This window comes from Capsicum annuum, chromosome 3 (genome assembly GCF_002878395.1).
Source record: "Capsicum annuum cultivar UCD-10X-F1 chromosome 3, UCD10Xv1.1, whole genome shotgun sequence".
NCBI classification, from domain to species: Eukaryota; Viridiplantae; Streptophyta; class Magnoliopsida; order Solanales; family Solanaceae; genus Capsicum; species Capsicum annuum.
In genome coordinates, this window is record NC_061113.1 from 248,484,317 (window position 1) to 248,498,321 (window position 14,005).

General features: G+C 33.5%; 2 protein-coding genes across 3 annotated transcripts; both read left to right on the plus strand.

Annotated features, from left to right (window-relative positions):
* Positions 1-3,497: 3,497 nt before the first annotated feature.
* LOC107862455 (two-component response regulator ARR5) lies at positions 3,498-5,768 on the plus strand. Of its 2 annotated transcripts, none has more exons than XM_047409747.1 (6): positions 3,498-3,616; positions 3,789-3,929; positions 4,011-4,087; positions 4,388-4,465; positions 4,579-4,649; positions 5,099-5,768. In XM_047409747.1, exons 1-6 carry the CDS (start codon positions 3,601-3,603, stop codon positions 5,370-5,372), a joined length of 657 nt encoding a protein of 218 aa, XP_047265703.1. In that variant the 5' UTR covers positions 3,498-3,600; the 3' UTR covers positions 5,373-5,768. The 2 variants fall into 2 exon arrangements, with proteins under 2 accessions (XP_047265703.1, XP_016563531.1); XM_016708045.2 differs by having other exon boundaries at positions 3,511-3,616; positions 5,114-5,768.
* Positions 5,769-7,327: 1,559 nt separating this feature from the next.
* Positions 7,328-10,841, plus strand: LOC107862456 (formin-like protein 4). The gene is made up of 2 exons (XM_016708046.2): positions 7,328-8,817; positions 8,914-10,841. The coding sequence occupies exons 1-2, from the start codon at positions 7,886-7,888 to the stop codon at positions 10,190-10,192; spliced, it is 2,211 nt and encodes a 736-aa protein (XP_016563532.1). The 5' UTR covers positions 7,328-7,885; the 3' UTR covers positions 10,193-10,841.
* Positions 10,842-14,005: the final 3,164 nt, after the last annotated feature.

A 14,005-nucleotide genomic window follows, 5' to 3' on the forward strand; every position in this document is an offset into this window, starting at 1 on the left:
TTGAATGATTATTTATTTATTTATTTAATTCAATAAATTGTTACGTTAAATAGATCATTATCATATATGTGTTCTCAACTCATATAGTAGATGATTTGGTGTATAAAGTTTAATTTATATATAAAAGGTCAAAAATCATCGGTTCTTATAAGTTAAAGTTATAGTTCACAATCTTAGATAAAAATTTGGACAAACCATCGGAATGATTATAGCACGAGATTATATGTTATTTATCTTGATTAAGAGAATGGTATAGTTCTAACTTCTTGTGCTAGCGCATTTTATGTGTATTGAATAGGACCGAATAGAGATAGAACTATTAAATGTACCTACATTCTCAATATTGATATAACTATTTTGACCTATATTTATCGTTTTGATTTATTAAAAAGTGAGATTTTGAGATGAGTCAATATTTATGATAGATTGGATGATAATACTTCGTAATATATATTGGTGAAATAATAGGTTAGTTGATGGAATCCATGTCTCATTATAGAAATTGATGATACATCTTTTATGAGAAAATTATAATTTTTCAAGTGTAAATTTAATGACGGATTTATGAATTCGACATCTGAAATAAGTTAAGCATAGCTTTAAATGAAATGAACCATCATGTTAAATTCGTCCGTAATTTAATTTATTGATTAGTTTCGGTAATCTTAATATGGGGAACTACATAAGTTTTTAATTATAAATTTTAAAATAAAAATAGAGGAGTGCAATTATAAATTTTAGTGGAACGATTTATAATTTATTATATCTGCCTTTTCAAAATAAAGATCAAATCGTGATTCGCTTTTCTTTTTCATCTTCCCTTTGGCTAAAACTTCCTAATTATTTTTTAATTATTCATTAGAGTACAACGAACATAAAGTGGTAGGTTCAAACTTTGAATTGTTAATTAATTCCCCATAGTACCATTAGTATTAAATAGCTCCGTTTCGGAATAAGTGAATTGTTGGAGTATTTATTGGTATTTCAAAATAAGTGAATTATTGAATTTTTTTTTAAAGTTACCTTTATGATTTGACAATCAATTAATTTTCGAAAAAATATTAAAGGTCAACTTTTGCTTTTTGGAGGGTAAAAATGAAAAGTTGTGTTAAATTTATGTCTTTATTGTTTTTTTCTTAATCTATGTGTCAAAATTTAACAATTCATTTATTATAAATAATAAGAAGTAGTAGCCTTTGTACAGGAGCTTTGACAAAATCTGAAAATCTTCCCTCAGATTTGGTGGGTTTGTTTTTGTTAAATAATCTTTTAATTCATTGTTAAATGCTAACACCATGCTATATCAATTGTCAAAACAATATTTAAGCACCGCCAAAAATAAAATTAAGCTGCTAGAATAGCAAATGGACCACCTTCCAATAGGAAAAAACTTAAAAGTCCTAAACACAACATCCAAGTGGGAGACAATATACCAAATTTGTAAACACATAACATGTGTCTTTTATATGCATATTTATCATTGAATATGATTAACACCATACTTATGAGAGAATCTAAGAGTTATATCTCCTTTAATTTGTGGTTTTGTAAACTATTGCACAAGAGTGAATTTATTTAACTAAAAATTACATAAATACATAACTTATGTTTCTAATATTACAAAAAATCTCAATTCCTTAAATATATTATAAAAATTCCAACATATACAAAAAATGCTATGTATATATCGGCTATGTTATGTATATTAACAGGGAGAGAGTGTAATTACTCTCCAAGGATTGATATTTATGTTATTTATACATTATTTAATGCGCATGTGAAGGGCAGAGGCTACAAATTCCCCAGAGTTTCAAAAGGCAAAAAAATATAACCTAAATCAATTTATGGAAATTAATTAATGAACTTTAATGCAAACGTTTGGTTTTAGATACGTTTTTCCATATACGTTTTTTTTTTTCTGTTCCATCTTCTTGCCGTGCAGATCTCAAAGTATTTTTGGCAAGTCATTTTTTAATGAAGATTTGGATGAAGTTTCACTGTATGTTTAATCATTGTATTTGAAAAATATATTTCACTTTTAAAAGCTCTCAAAAAATAAAATTTAGACTAATTTTTTTTTTTAGTATTTGAGAACTTGAATTATTTGCCAAAAATACTTGTCAAATAATGACAAATTATATGTCCAAAAGCTGTTTCTCAATATTTTTCGCAAAAATTAACTGAGAAATCTATGATCAAACAGGTCCTTTAACGTTTCCAATCGTTCTTCCAATTTGCAGAATTAATTAAGCAATCACATTTGCACATTAATGTTGCTCAATGAAATACTATTTATTAACCTGAAAATATAGCTTTCTGTCTTCGTATTTTTCTTTTTTGGCTTAATAGTTGGTTTCTGTTCTGCTCATCAATCAACTAAGCCATCAAAATTTGTCAAACATATAAAACTACCTGGCTAAAAAATAATCTTTATTTTTATCTAGAAGAAAGGAAAAAAAGGGGTCAAAGAACGTGATTGTTGGATTTTTAAGAGACGTGAATAAAAAATAAATAGACATATAAAGGTTGCATATTACTTTCTCCGTTTCATTTTACTCGTTCTAAATTTTTTAATTTGATTTCTCATTTTATTTATCTATTTTCATTAATCTAGATAAGACAATTTTCTTTTTCCTTTTTCTACCTTTAGTATTAATTATTTTATTTTCAAATTAAAATGTAAACATTATTTTATAAGAATATTATGATAAAATAGCCATGTCATTAATTATTTTTTTAATTAATATGCAATGTTAAATTTGAACGAGTGAAATGAGACAGAGAATAAAAAACACCTTTTTTTCTTTGAATGATTGTGACCTTTTCGATAAGTCCTGATTCTTTCAATAGGTTGTCACCTTTTTGATAAGTTGTGATTTTTTGGAAAGATTGTGACTTTTTAAAACACCTCTTCATGCCTATAATAAATTGATGATTTATTGCTTACTTTGAATTCGACAAAGTTATTCACATTGAAGATATAATTATATGAGTAATAGGTACATTCATTTTATCTTAGACTGAAGTATTTCCTCCGTTTCAAATTATTCGTTTTAAAATTTTTAATTTAATTTCTTATTTTACTTATCTTTTTTCATTAATAAAAAAAGATAATTTTTTTTCATGTTTATCCTTTACATCAATTACTATTTCTTTAAATTAAAATGTAAACATTATTTAATAAAAATAATATGATAACTTAGCCATGTTATTAATTATTTTTTTAATCAATATATCATCTCAAGAGTAATTCATAACCTCGAATAGAGTGGGATGATTAAATTTTTGTAAGGACAAAAGAAAATTATGAACTCAAATATTTTAATAAGTTTTTTGGTTTTCTGTTTTTTAATTAACAACAGTGACTCTACATGGGTCAAAGTAAGTGACCACAAGCAGTGTTGATGGCACCTGACCCTACTAAACAAGGCACGACACAGTGCCAAACATTGGGTACCAGGAATTTGTATAATCACATACGTTACAGTTAACTGTAACGTATGTTTTGTCTGTTTACCTTGGACTAAAAGCAAACCCACCCCCCAAACTTCTGAATTGAATTTAATTATAGCAATAGGCAGTAGGGGGACAAGTGGGATAATGCGATGTAGATTTGGTAAGATCTTTGAGTATCTCTTCTTCAGTCTTTTACTAGATTTCTTCTCCCTTTACTATTTCTACTGCTCCACATGACCCATACCCCACCAGCATAGAACCCTCCTTTATTCCTTGTTGTTTCCTTTTATATATATATATTCGCTTTTGCTGTTTTATATTTTCTTGAAAAGGAGATACGGAGACACATTTTGGTGTTCTTGTGTTAATACAAGTGATGGGTATGGCACAAGAGTTGCATGTTCTTGCTGTAGATGATAGTCTTGTGGATCGGAAGGTTATTGAGCGATTGTTGAAGATTTCTTGTTGTAAAGGTTGGTTCTTTTTTTTTTTTTTTGAGATGTTATGTAGGTGTTTCTTGAAATGTGTTGTAATGGGGTGTTTTTGTTTTGCAGTTACGGCAGTGGAGAGTGGAAGAAGGGCTTTGCAATATTTGGGATTGGATGGAGAGAAGAGTTCTATGGGGATAGATGTAAGTCTTAAAACACATTTCTTTAATAGTCTCTTCCTGGTTTATTTTGGTTAAAAACACAATCTTATTTCATTGTCACTTAAGATTGGATAGATTGAGGTTTCTATCTATTGCCTAACATGAAAATGTGTTGTTAAAATCTTAATTATTCAAAGTTATTGATTAGCAAGAAATTCCTTTTCCTTTTTTGGTGGTTCATTTTGTGGGGGACTCTAGGGGTGGGTGTCTTTTTTAGTTTAAATTGGGATTTTATTTGAGTGAGAATCTGTGGTAAAGAATTTGGATTGTTTTTTGTTTCAGGGTTTGAAGGTGAATCTGATACTGACAGACTATTCTATGCCTGGAATGACTGGATATGAACTTCTCAAAAAAATCAAGGTCAGTTGCGTACTGGATTATTACTTGTCTGATCTGATTGATGTAATCCGTTGTTGCTTCTTGAGGTTATGAATGAATGTGGAATGATGAATGATGCCCTCCTTGTTGTGCAGGAATCATCGGCATTGAGCAAGATCCCTGTTGTCATTATGTCATCGGAAAAGATTTTACCTCGCATTGATAGGTATATATCCTCTCTTGACAATGCATCATTTGTTTGTTTACGATGCTTTTGAACAAATGTGTTCTTGTTTCCCCCGCGCCCATGAGTTGGATTCATTTATCAATTGTTACTTAGCAATTCTTTTGGGAGAATTTGGAATTGTGCTAGTTGGTCTAAATGCAACTTTCTATAATGAGGAATGTCGTCGTGTTGGGGTTCGGAAAACTGATCCTGCAAGACTAATAACCGTCTAATTTCAGAAGCAACCATATGCTTCTTCTTAAGTAGTAGCAGTGTGTGCTTGGATGTTTAGAATGGATGTTTAGAATGTATGTATCATCTACTTTCAAAAATGTATTAAGTGAAAGAACTGCATGTTGATATCTATGGTTTTATCATGGTTATTGATTTTGATACCAGTACCAATTATTCCTTTTGAAGTTGCTAGTTTGGGTCATTTAATTGAGTAGATGTTTCCTTCCCAGATGCTTGGAGGAGGGGGCTGAAGAATTTCTCCTGAAGCCTGTTAAGCTGTCCGATGTTAAACGCCTCAGAGACTTCATACTGAGAGGCGAAGGGGATGATGACAAATTAACAGACAAGAAGATCAAAGAAGCATGTTCAAGAAAGCGAAAATTTCAGGATGATTCAACTACACAAGTTACAGCCCATGACATTGAATCATCACCGGAATCTTCAGCATCATCAGAATCTCAGCAGCAGAAGCAATCCAAGATTGGATAGAACATGATAAAGATGTGACGATACATATTTTTTTGTGGTCTAATTGAGCTAGTTGTCGTCGTTACCATTCCTACGCTAGCATCATCTTATGACACACACTGTGAACTTTCTCTTGTGTGCATACCTCCAAAGTTGTACATGTTTAGCTCTCCATTTTGGTCCCCTTTATGAAAAGAGAAATGAGCTCTGTAGAAATAGATTTGGAAATCCAAATGATTTCTTGTATTCTCTTCTAACGACCTGGGGGGATGTTGACATTTTAACACACCATGACTTGCCTTCTTAACAACCAAATCTTGTATGTTGTCAACTTTGTGTATGCACGCTCGCTCGCCCGTGCATCTGTTGTTACGTTTGAGCTTTTAGTATCAACTTTCATCAATTTCACAGTACCAAGTTTACCAGTTGCAATTACTTTCTTGTTAATATGATGAAAAAATATGATAGAAAATGTCATCAAAATTCATTCAATTTGATTTTAAAGAAGCAAAAAATGTAACAAGACGAAAGGACAGGGGGCAAAAGAAATTAATGAAAGGTCAAGGATAGAAGCTTCCTGGTAGGTGAAGTTTTTAAATAGGAATACTTACACAAAAGTACCAGTACTTACATTGGAAGAATCGTTTTTCAGGTTCCTGTTATTTGTTTGTTTCGTTTAAACTTGTTTCTGTTATGCACAGGGTTAAGGAAGAGCCTAGTTTTCGCTACTCACTATCAAGCTGTTTTCAAGGCTTGAACTCATGATTTTTTTTTTAATTTTTTTTCTTTTTTACTCGTGACATCCTGACTACAATAACTTTATCAGTAAGAAAACATATTTACTCCCTCTATCCATCTTTACTTATTCCCTATATTAAAAAGAAATGTTCAAAATACTTGTACGATCTATTATTTATTATTTGTTAAGATATATTCAAAACAATAATGGTCAAATATTATTAAACGGAGAGAGTAATAACAACGAGCTGCGTACCTAGTGGTCTAAATGATAATTACGTCTTATAGTGAGGTCCCAGCCCGAAATATCATTTAATTTTTTTTTTTTAAAAAAGGTGTGGTCCTCTGAATTAACTCTTGCATTGCACAACTATACAATATACTTTCTCTCTTCTAAAAAAAAATGACCTACTTTAACTTGATACAAAATTTAAAAAAATAAAAAAAACTTTTAAATCTTGTAACCTTAAATTAAAATTGTATCAAATATATTAAAATATCCTTTAATCTTGTGGACCTAATCATTTTACGTGAAAAGTTAAAATTAAAATGCAAGTCATTTTTTTTGAAACAGAGGGAGTAGTTATTACCAATTAAATAGGAAGTATTTCTCAATGGTCAGTACCAATTAAAAAAGTAGTATTGCTTTTCTTTCATCTATGAAAATCCAAATTGTCATTAACGTTTACCTTGGATTTGTGAAACTGATTTGAAATATTTTGAAAAATATATTCAATTGTATTTAGGTCATTTTGGGAGTGGTCCATAATTTGAATATGACTAGTGGCTAAAAATGTGGCTTGGTCATGCCAACTTTTACACGCTCGTTCTACCATGTTCTATCTTAAAATTAAAGAAACACACCTACAAAGAGTAGTTAGAAATTATTGTTCATTTACAAGAAAGGGAAAAAAAGATATAACTGAAGAAATACTTGACGAGTTTTTTTTACATATAAAAGGTCAAAAACTTTGTTGTCACTTGTCACTGCCTGCTTCCAATTAATTACCTCTAAATTGGTTGAAATCTCTAGAAATAGTTCTCAATTTGAAATCTGATTGATGTCATAATACAACAATGGTGACAACTAATTTGATAAAACAAAGAAGAAAATGACATTTTCCTATAAAAATAACATCATCCTCTACTATTTGTTTCAAAAAATTGTAGCTCTAGAAATACCTAGATTGACACAGATGTCCTCTATAATAATAAAAGAGTACAGGACTGAGTAAAACTTTTCTCATACCAACCATCTGACTACAAACACAAAATACAAAATTGCCAAAACTTACAAAGCTCATCTAAATATTGACCTGTTCAATCCGCCTAAACTCGATTATTTATTAGGTCAATCCATTTTGATCAGCCCAATTCAGTTGATACATAAAAGTTGAGTAGCCTACATTGATCCTTGAGAAACCTTGTCAAAATACTAATTAAACAAATTATTCAAAAACCAAACAAAGAAATTAAAACTCGCTAATAATTGAGCTGATTGAGATACGACTCATTATTTAGCTTATTTTAACCCAATACATTTCTATCCAAGTAACCTGGGCGAGTCATTTACTTGTCTATTTATTAGCTCAATCAATTCCAATCCACCCATTTGAAACCTCTTTGGACAACAACAGTAAAGTCATTTCTACCAAAGGACTTGCAACTTACTTTGAAACTGTCAGCACCCAAAGTTCACAACTAAATGAACAAAAAGGAATCCTCTCCTTCAGTTTGATTGATCTTATGTATTGTTATTTCATTGACTAGTTTTATCTACACACTTTTTGGCTGAAATGAATACACCAGGGCCACCTCCAACACATTCATCTCAGAATAAGGTAGTTCTGAAGGCTGTTATAGCTGCTGTTCTAACTACTTTGATAGTTGCTGGCATACTCTTTTACCTCTTCTACAGATACTATGTGATTCGTCGATGGAAGAAAAACAAGTTGAACTCAAGTTTTCGTCGAGAAGTGCCTCATCAAGAATTCCAGCAAGGTGGGGCTTTGAAAGGGTTGATAGTTGATGAGAATGGATTAGATGTTATATATTGGAGAAGATTTGAAGGCAGACAGCTAGGAAGTTGTTTTTCTAAGGTTTGGGTGAATCATATGGATGAGGAGGAAGAGAAGAAGATTGATAGCGGCCGAGGGCAATCTGTTTCATCAAGTGATCATATTCATGAAATTCCTTTACTGCAAAATTGTAGCAATGTAGATAGCTATGAGAAGAAAGAGGCAATTACCGAATCACAGCAGACAATTAACTCACATTCTGTAGATAGCAGATCCTCACCGCGACAGCCATCAACCGCGTTACAGTTTCAACAGAAGGAAGTCATTCCTCCAGAAGAAACACCGTCTCAACCAGCAGTTGTCTCGAGTCAGAGTCCGCCTCAGCCACCGATACCTCCACCACCTCCTCCGCCTCCTCTTCCAGTGAAAAGGATTACCAAAGCACCAACACCACCTAATGCAGGAAAGATAAAACCTTCTCCACCACCACCACCACCACCAAAGGGGGGTGGTTTAAGTTCACCGATAAAACCACCTATTGCACCAAGAGGGAAAGGGAGCAGGCAAGAGAAAGCAGAAGCTCAAAACGACGATAAGTCGAAAGATAATTGTGAAATTCAAGTCAAACTGAGGCCACTGCACTGGGATAAAGTAGTTGCTAATGCTGATCATTCTATGGTCTGGGATGAAATCAACAATGGATCTTTCCGGTAAGTGCACCTTGGCATGTAAATCGTGTTCCTTTAGTGTAGTTAAATGACTATTTTGAGTCCAGCTAATAAATTGCATTTGTATGCACGTTTCAGATTTGAAGATGAGCTTATGGAAGTTCTCTTTGGATACAACGCCACTTCCAAGAGAACCCCACAAGGAAATAATAGCGCAACAACAAGCTCAGGATCTTCTAAGTTGGCTCAACCAACTCAGATGTTTATTCTCGATCCGAGGAAGTCACAGAACACAGCAATTGTGCTAAAGTCTCTTTCGATATCTCGCAAAGAAATCCTTGATGCCCTGCAGGAGGGCCAAGGACTCAGTGTTGATACTCTTGAAAAACTAACCAAGATTCACCCAACTGAAGAAGAAATGTTAAAAATCCTCCAATTTGATGGTAACATAAGAAAACTTGCTGACGCGGAGTCTTTCCTCTACCAAATGCTGAAAGCTTTTCCTTCTGCATTTAAACGTTTCAACGCGATGCTTTTCAGATCAAGCTATGATCTGGAAATTCTTAACCTCAAGGAGAATCTGCAAACAATTGAGCTGAGTTGTAAGGAACTGAGAACAAGTAGAATTTTCTTAAGACTTCTGGAAGCAATTCTTAAGGCTGGCAATCGGATGAATGCAGGAACAGCAAGAGGAAATGCTCAGGGATTCAACCTTACTGCTTTACAAAAACTATCATATGTGAAGAGCAACGATGGAAAGACTACTCTGCTTCATTTTGTAGTTGAACAAGTCATCTGTTCTGAAGGTAAACGTTGCCTAATCAATAAAGGTAGCGAGGAAGATAATGAAGATTCTGACAGAAAGAAAGAAAAAGTAGATAAAGATACACAGCACCTAATGCTAGGTTTACCAGTATTGCAAGGATTAGGTCTCGAATTCTCTAATGTGAAAAAAGCAGCTACCATAGACTACGATAGTTTCATTAATACATGTCCCAATCTTACAACGCGGGTAAATGATGTTCGGCAGCTCATAACCTGTTGTGGAAATGCTGAAAGGGACCAATTTGTAAGAGAGACTAAAGGGTTTCTGGAGGAATGTGAAGAGGAACTCAAGGTGATCAGAGAAGAACAAACAAGAGTCATGGAACTAGTGAAGAGAACGACGGAGTATTACCAAGCAGGATCTTCGAAGAACACACAGTCACTTCAGTTGTTTGCCATTGTAAAAGACTTCCTCGACATGGTTGACAAGGTGTGTGTTGATATCACAAAGAAAGTACAGAAGAAGAATGCATCGAGCATAGAGTCATCACCGCCCCGATTACCAACACCAAGAGCTCCTGTGAGGTTCCATAACTTGAAAACATACTTTACACCAGAAATTGTAAGTAGTGAATCTGAGAATGAGTTCTGATGAAACTCCATTACTCTTATAATTTCTAATTAGAAGATTGTCAAAAGTACTGATTTTTACATTCTTCATATTAGAAATATCACAGCAATATGTTGGTCCACCCCGCTCCTTCTCGGAAAGATAATGAACTATCTTACCTCAAGCCAGATAAGAGGCTTTTTATTCCATGCTGTTCAGGCATTAGGATCAGGTGAAGAGCAATGTTCTCTATAATGATTCTTCCCAACTTCAGGGACACTGATGAAGACTGGAATTTTGGACTTCAATAAAAGTCGTACTATGAATTAAGGATGGGACTTAAAGGTCCCTTTGGATACTACATCAGATCATCAGTGAAAGATTGAACATATATATAGCGAAGAATTGATTTGAAAAATACAATTTAGAAGTTTGGACTACAGATAACTGTGATTTCATTAGTCATTTCCAGTAGCTTTTTGGTTCATTCCATCCCCCTTTTACTTGTTAATTAACCCAGCAAAATGGGTCTGGAAAATCAAATAGATGGCTGACGAGCACTCCTAGCTTGGCTAAAAGTGTTTTTTGCATTTTTTTTTTTCTGATTTTCTCAACCAAACATCATTTGAGAATTTTTTTTTCAATCTTGGGATGGAATAATATTTCTTTTTCTAAATTTACAAGAACGAGATTTGGCCTGTTTTGGAAAATAAATGTCATTTTAAAGAAGGAAAAACATACTTCCTTCCATCCATTTCAATTTACATGTCACTTTTTGTTTATCAGTATATCATAGATCAATATTATATTGGAATTCTGCACTGGCCTCTGATGAGACCTCAAAATACGCCAAAATGATTATACATGGTAAGAATTGTTAAGTCTTACGAGACTAAACATCTCGATGGTAAAGACGCCAGTAATGGGGTTCTGAAAGCTCACTTTTCTTGTATAACTCCCAAACTTTCACAAATACAACAAGAAGTTCGCCCGGAAATTGGGAATTTTTAATACAAATTATGACAACTCTGGCAGGATGTATGTATAGACTAGAGATACAGTAAACGTCAAATTAAAATATGTTATCAACTTTTATTTCAAAAAAAAAAACAGAATCCTAACAAAGGTATAGATGTCAAAGATTGAAAATATTCACTATATAAACACTACAAAGATGTTAGCATATACTCGTAGAAGGTTTCTGCATATTGAACAAACCAAAATCAGTCAAAAACCACACAGATCACGTCCTCTTCCAAATAGCAACACCAAGAGAAGAGACATCTAGCTGTTGCAATAATAATCTCCCATTCCATCCATGGAACGTAAAAAACCAAAATACTACTGTAGCTGCTCTAGAAACTGAAGATAAACTAGCAAAAGAACCCAGTAACATAGAGTGAGTAGAGAGTAGATGAAAAGCCTCTAATAAAATTGTGTGCATCTTTGGTAAATTGTGGAAAACCTTAAAAGCAACATACTTATGCTACAGCTTAAAGGACAAGACTCAGCTCTCAACCAGTAACCCTGTTCACAAACGAGATCACAAAAATTGCCAACTAGGGGGATGAGGTACCAAGGAAGAAAGGTCCCGACATTTTCTAGATATTTTGAGATCACATCGCCCCTAGAATCATAGTATAATGCATGTCTATGGATAGCTTGCAGATTGTTTTATACAAGAACACAACATGGAATAAAAGTACATATATTAGAAATAGTAGCATATGCTGATATCAACCTCACACTCGGAGTAAAATCAGGAATACAGAGTGATCAAATCATCAAACCTTGACTAGAAAGGTAGGGGCTATTCGGCTAATGACTGCTCCTTCCAGCTTCAGAGCTCAATGAAAAACACCAAACTGACAAGAAGTCTCTTATTTGCACAGGTTGATTAAGCTAAAACCGGATGGAGGGAGTTATGAAGATAGAGTGTTCGTCACAAGAACGAATTTAAGATAATGGATCTGCAAATAGTTGCAGTCGTTGAACATTTCACAAATCAGTAGAAGGCCATCCCCTATTCTGTTGGACGAAAGCAATTTTTCTTCTCTGAAGTGGAGAGAAATGTTTAAGTGAAAAAACATCAGAGCACGTGACGAGAACAACAACAATAACAACATACCCAGTGTAGTCCCGCAAAGTGGGGTCTGGGGAGGGTAGATTATACGCAGGCCTTACCTCTAACCCAGAAAGAGAACTAAAATAAACTCACCTGCCAGTTATCAAGAAATTACAGTTCATTAAGTTAACCACAAAAAAGTAGTCTAGCTAAAAACTTTTGGGGGTTGGGAATATAAAAAGTCCAGCTGACTTTTTCGTCTCTTGAAATAGCAGAAAGGGTGATTTTAGTCCATCCACTACAAATAGATAGTATTGCCTTCCTCCAAAATAATCCCCTCTTTTGCCATGCAAATTTTTTTCTTGTACTAACCATGACCTTTCATTTCTCTAATAACATAAAATTTTTCAAAGAAAATGAATCTTATCTCTACTGTTGGACCTTGAATACTATGTACACTCTTAAATCTTTGATCCAGCTGAAAGATATAGGTGTAGAAGACGTATATTCTGGGCAGAAAGATAGAAGCAGCAAACTTATTCGTAACCCATAAAATATTTATCATTATATACCAGTATAGCATTGCAAATCTGCAATGATAGAATTACATAGCAATTAAATAAACAGTTCTCAAGGAATATACACAATCAGAGATGTGACAACGGGCATAGAGGAAAAGAGTACAGTTTTTTTTTAAAAAAAAAAAACGAGTTTCCTCTCGGGCAGAACCAAGGAAGACCTTTTTAATCACAATAACTTCTACGATGTTCAGAATGATTCTCCACACTGCAAGTACTACCAAACCAAGAATGAAACAGAGAATGAGTTTTTTTTTTTCTAAACTAAAATATAAAAAGCTCAAAATACACCCCAGGGTGTAGCCGAGTGGTCAATGAAGTGGTGAGAACCATGAGGTCTCAGGTCTCCCACTTGAACTTTTTGCCCCCCCCAAAAAAAAAAAAAAACTAGAATATAAAAAGCTTCTGATAACATGTCCAAAAGCGTAAACAAGAATGACTTATCTCTGCCAGAAAGTTCTTCATACAAACAACTACTATGCCTCCATTCCAAGCAAGCTGAGTTCAGCTATATGAATCCTCACAAACCATGTTGTTCCATTTAAGGTTATCCCAAATCAATATCTCACACAGAAAAAGAAAAGATAAAAGCTGTAAGTTCTTCATCGACGGAGAGAAAATGGTTTATGGAGAATTAAAAACATAAGAAGCTTGTAATAGTCAGTCTAAAGTCTAGCATTAAGAAATCAACTGGGTTCTAGTCTTCATCACCGCCTCACCAAAAGTTAACCAACATTTCTTCAAACCGGTCAAGAACTCCCTTTGAAACTGGAATGCCAGCAAGGTGTATAGGCATCAAGAAAAGAACATGTTTGCAAAATAAAGCCGATGCTTTCATCTCCTACCACTTCATTATATACTTTATCCAGAAGATGAGAATTTGATGAGAATTTGTTTTTTAGAGTTAGACAGAGGTAATCCTAGATCAAAATATAAGGAATCAAAGGCAAGAAAAGTAGCATTGATGGAACAGGGGATCGCACCTTCAGCGAAGAAATAAGGTAACTAGCTGGAAGTTTTGAAATCCCAGCAACATTTTCTATATAAAAATAATCCATATTACTTGGATCTGTTATAACTTAAAGAATCTTCAGAACTATGAGATATAACATTCAGACATCTAGCAACAATCTTGCATAAAATGGAACGATAAGTAACACATTGAATAGAAATACAACAACAACAACAACAACAAACCCAGTGTATTCCCAC

Bases quoted from the DNA above. Each gene is read 5' to 3' on its own strand.
- LOC107862455 (XM_047409747.1), top strand. The intron at 4,088-4,387 runs GTAAGTCTTAAA...TTTTTGTTTCAG, and splicing joins AGAGTTCTATGGGGATAGAT to GGTTTGAAGGTGAATCTGAT. The intron at 4,466-4,578 runs GTCAGTTGCGTA...CTTGTTGTGCAG, and splicing joins AACTTCTCAAAAAAATCAAG to GAATCATCGGCATTGAGCAA.
- LOC107862456 (XM_016708046.2), top strand. From the start codon at position 7,886: ATGAATACACCAGGGCCACCTCCAACACATTCATCTCAGAATAAGGTA. The intron at 8,818-8,913 runs GTAAGTGCACCT...TGCACGTTTCAG, and splicing joins ATCAACAATGGATCTTTCCG to ATTTGAAGATGAGCTTATGG.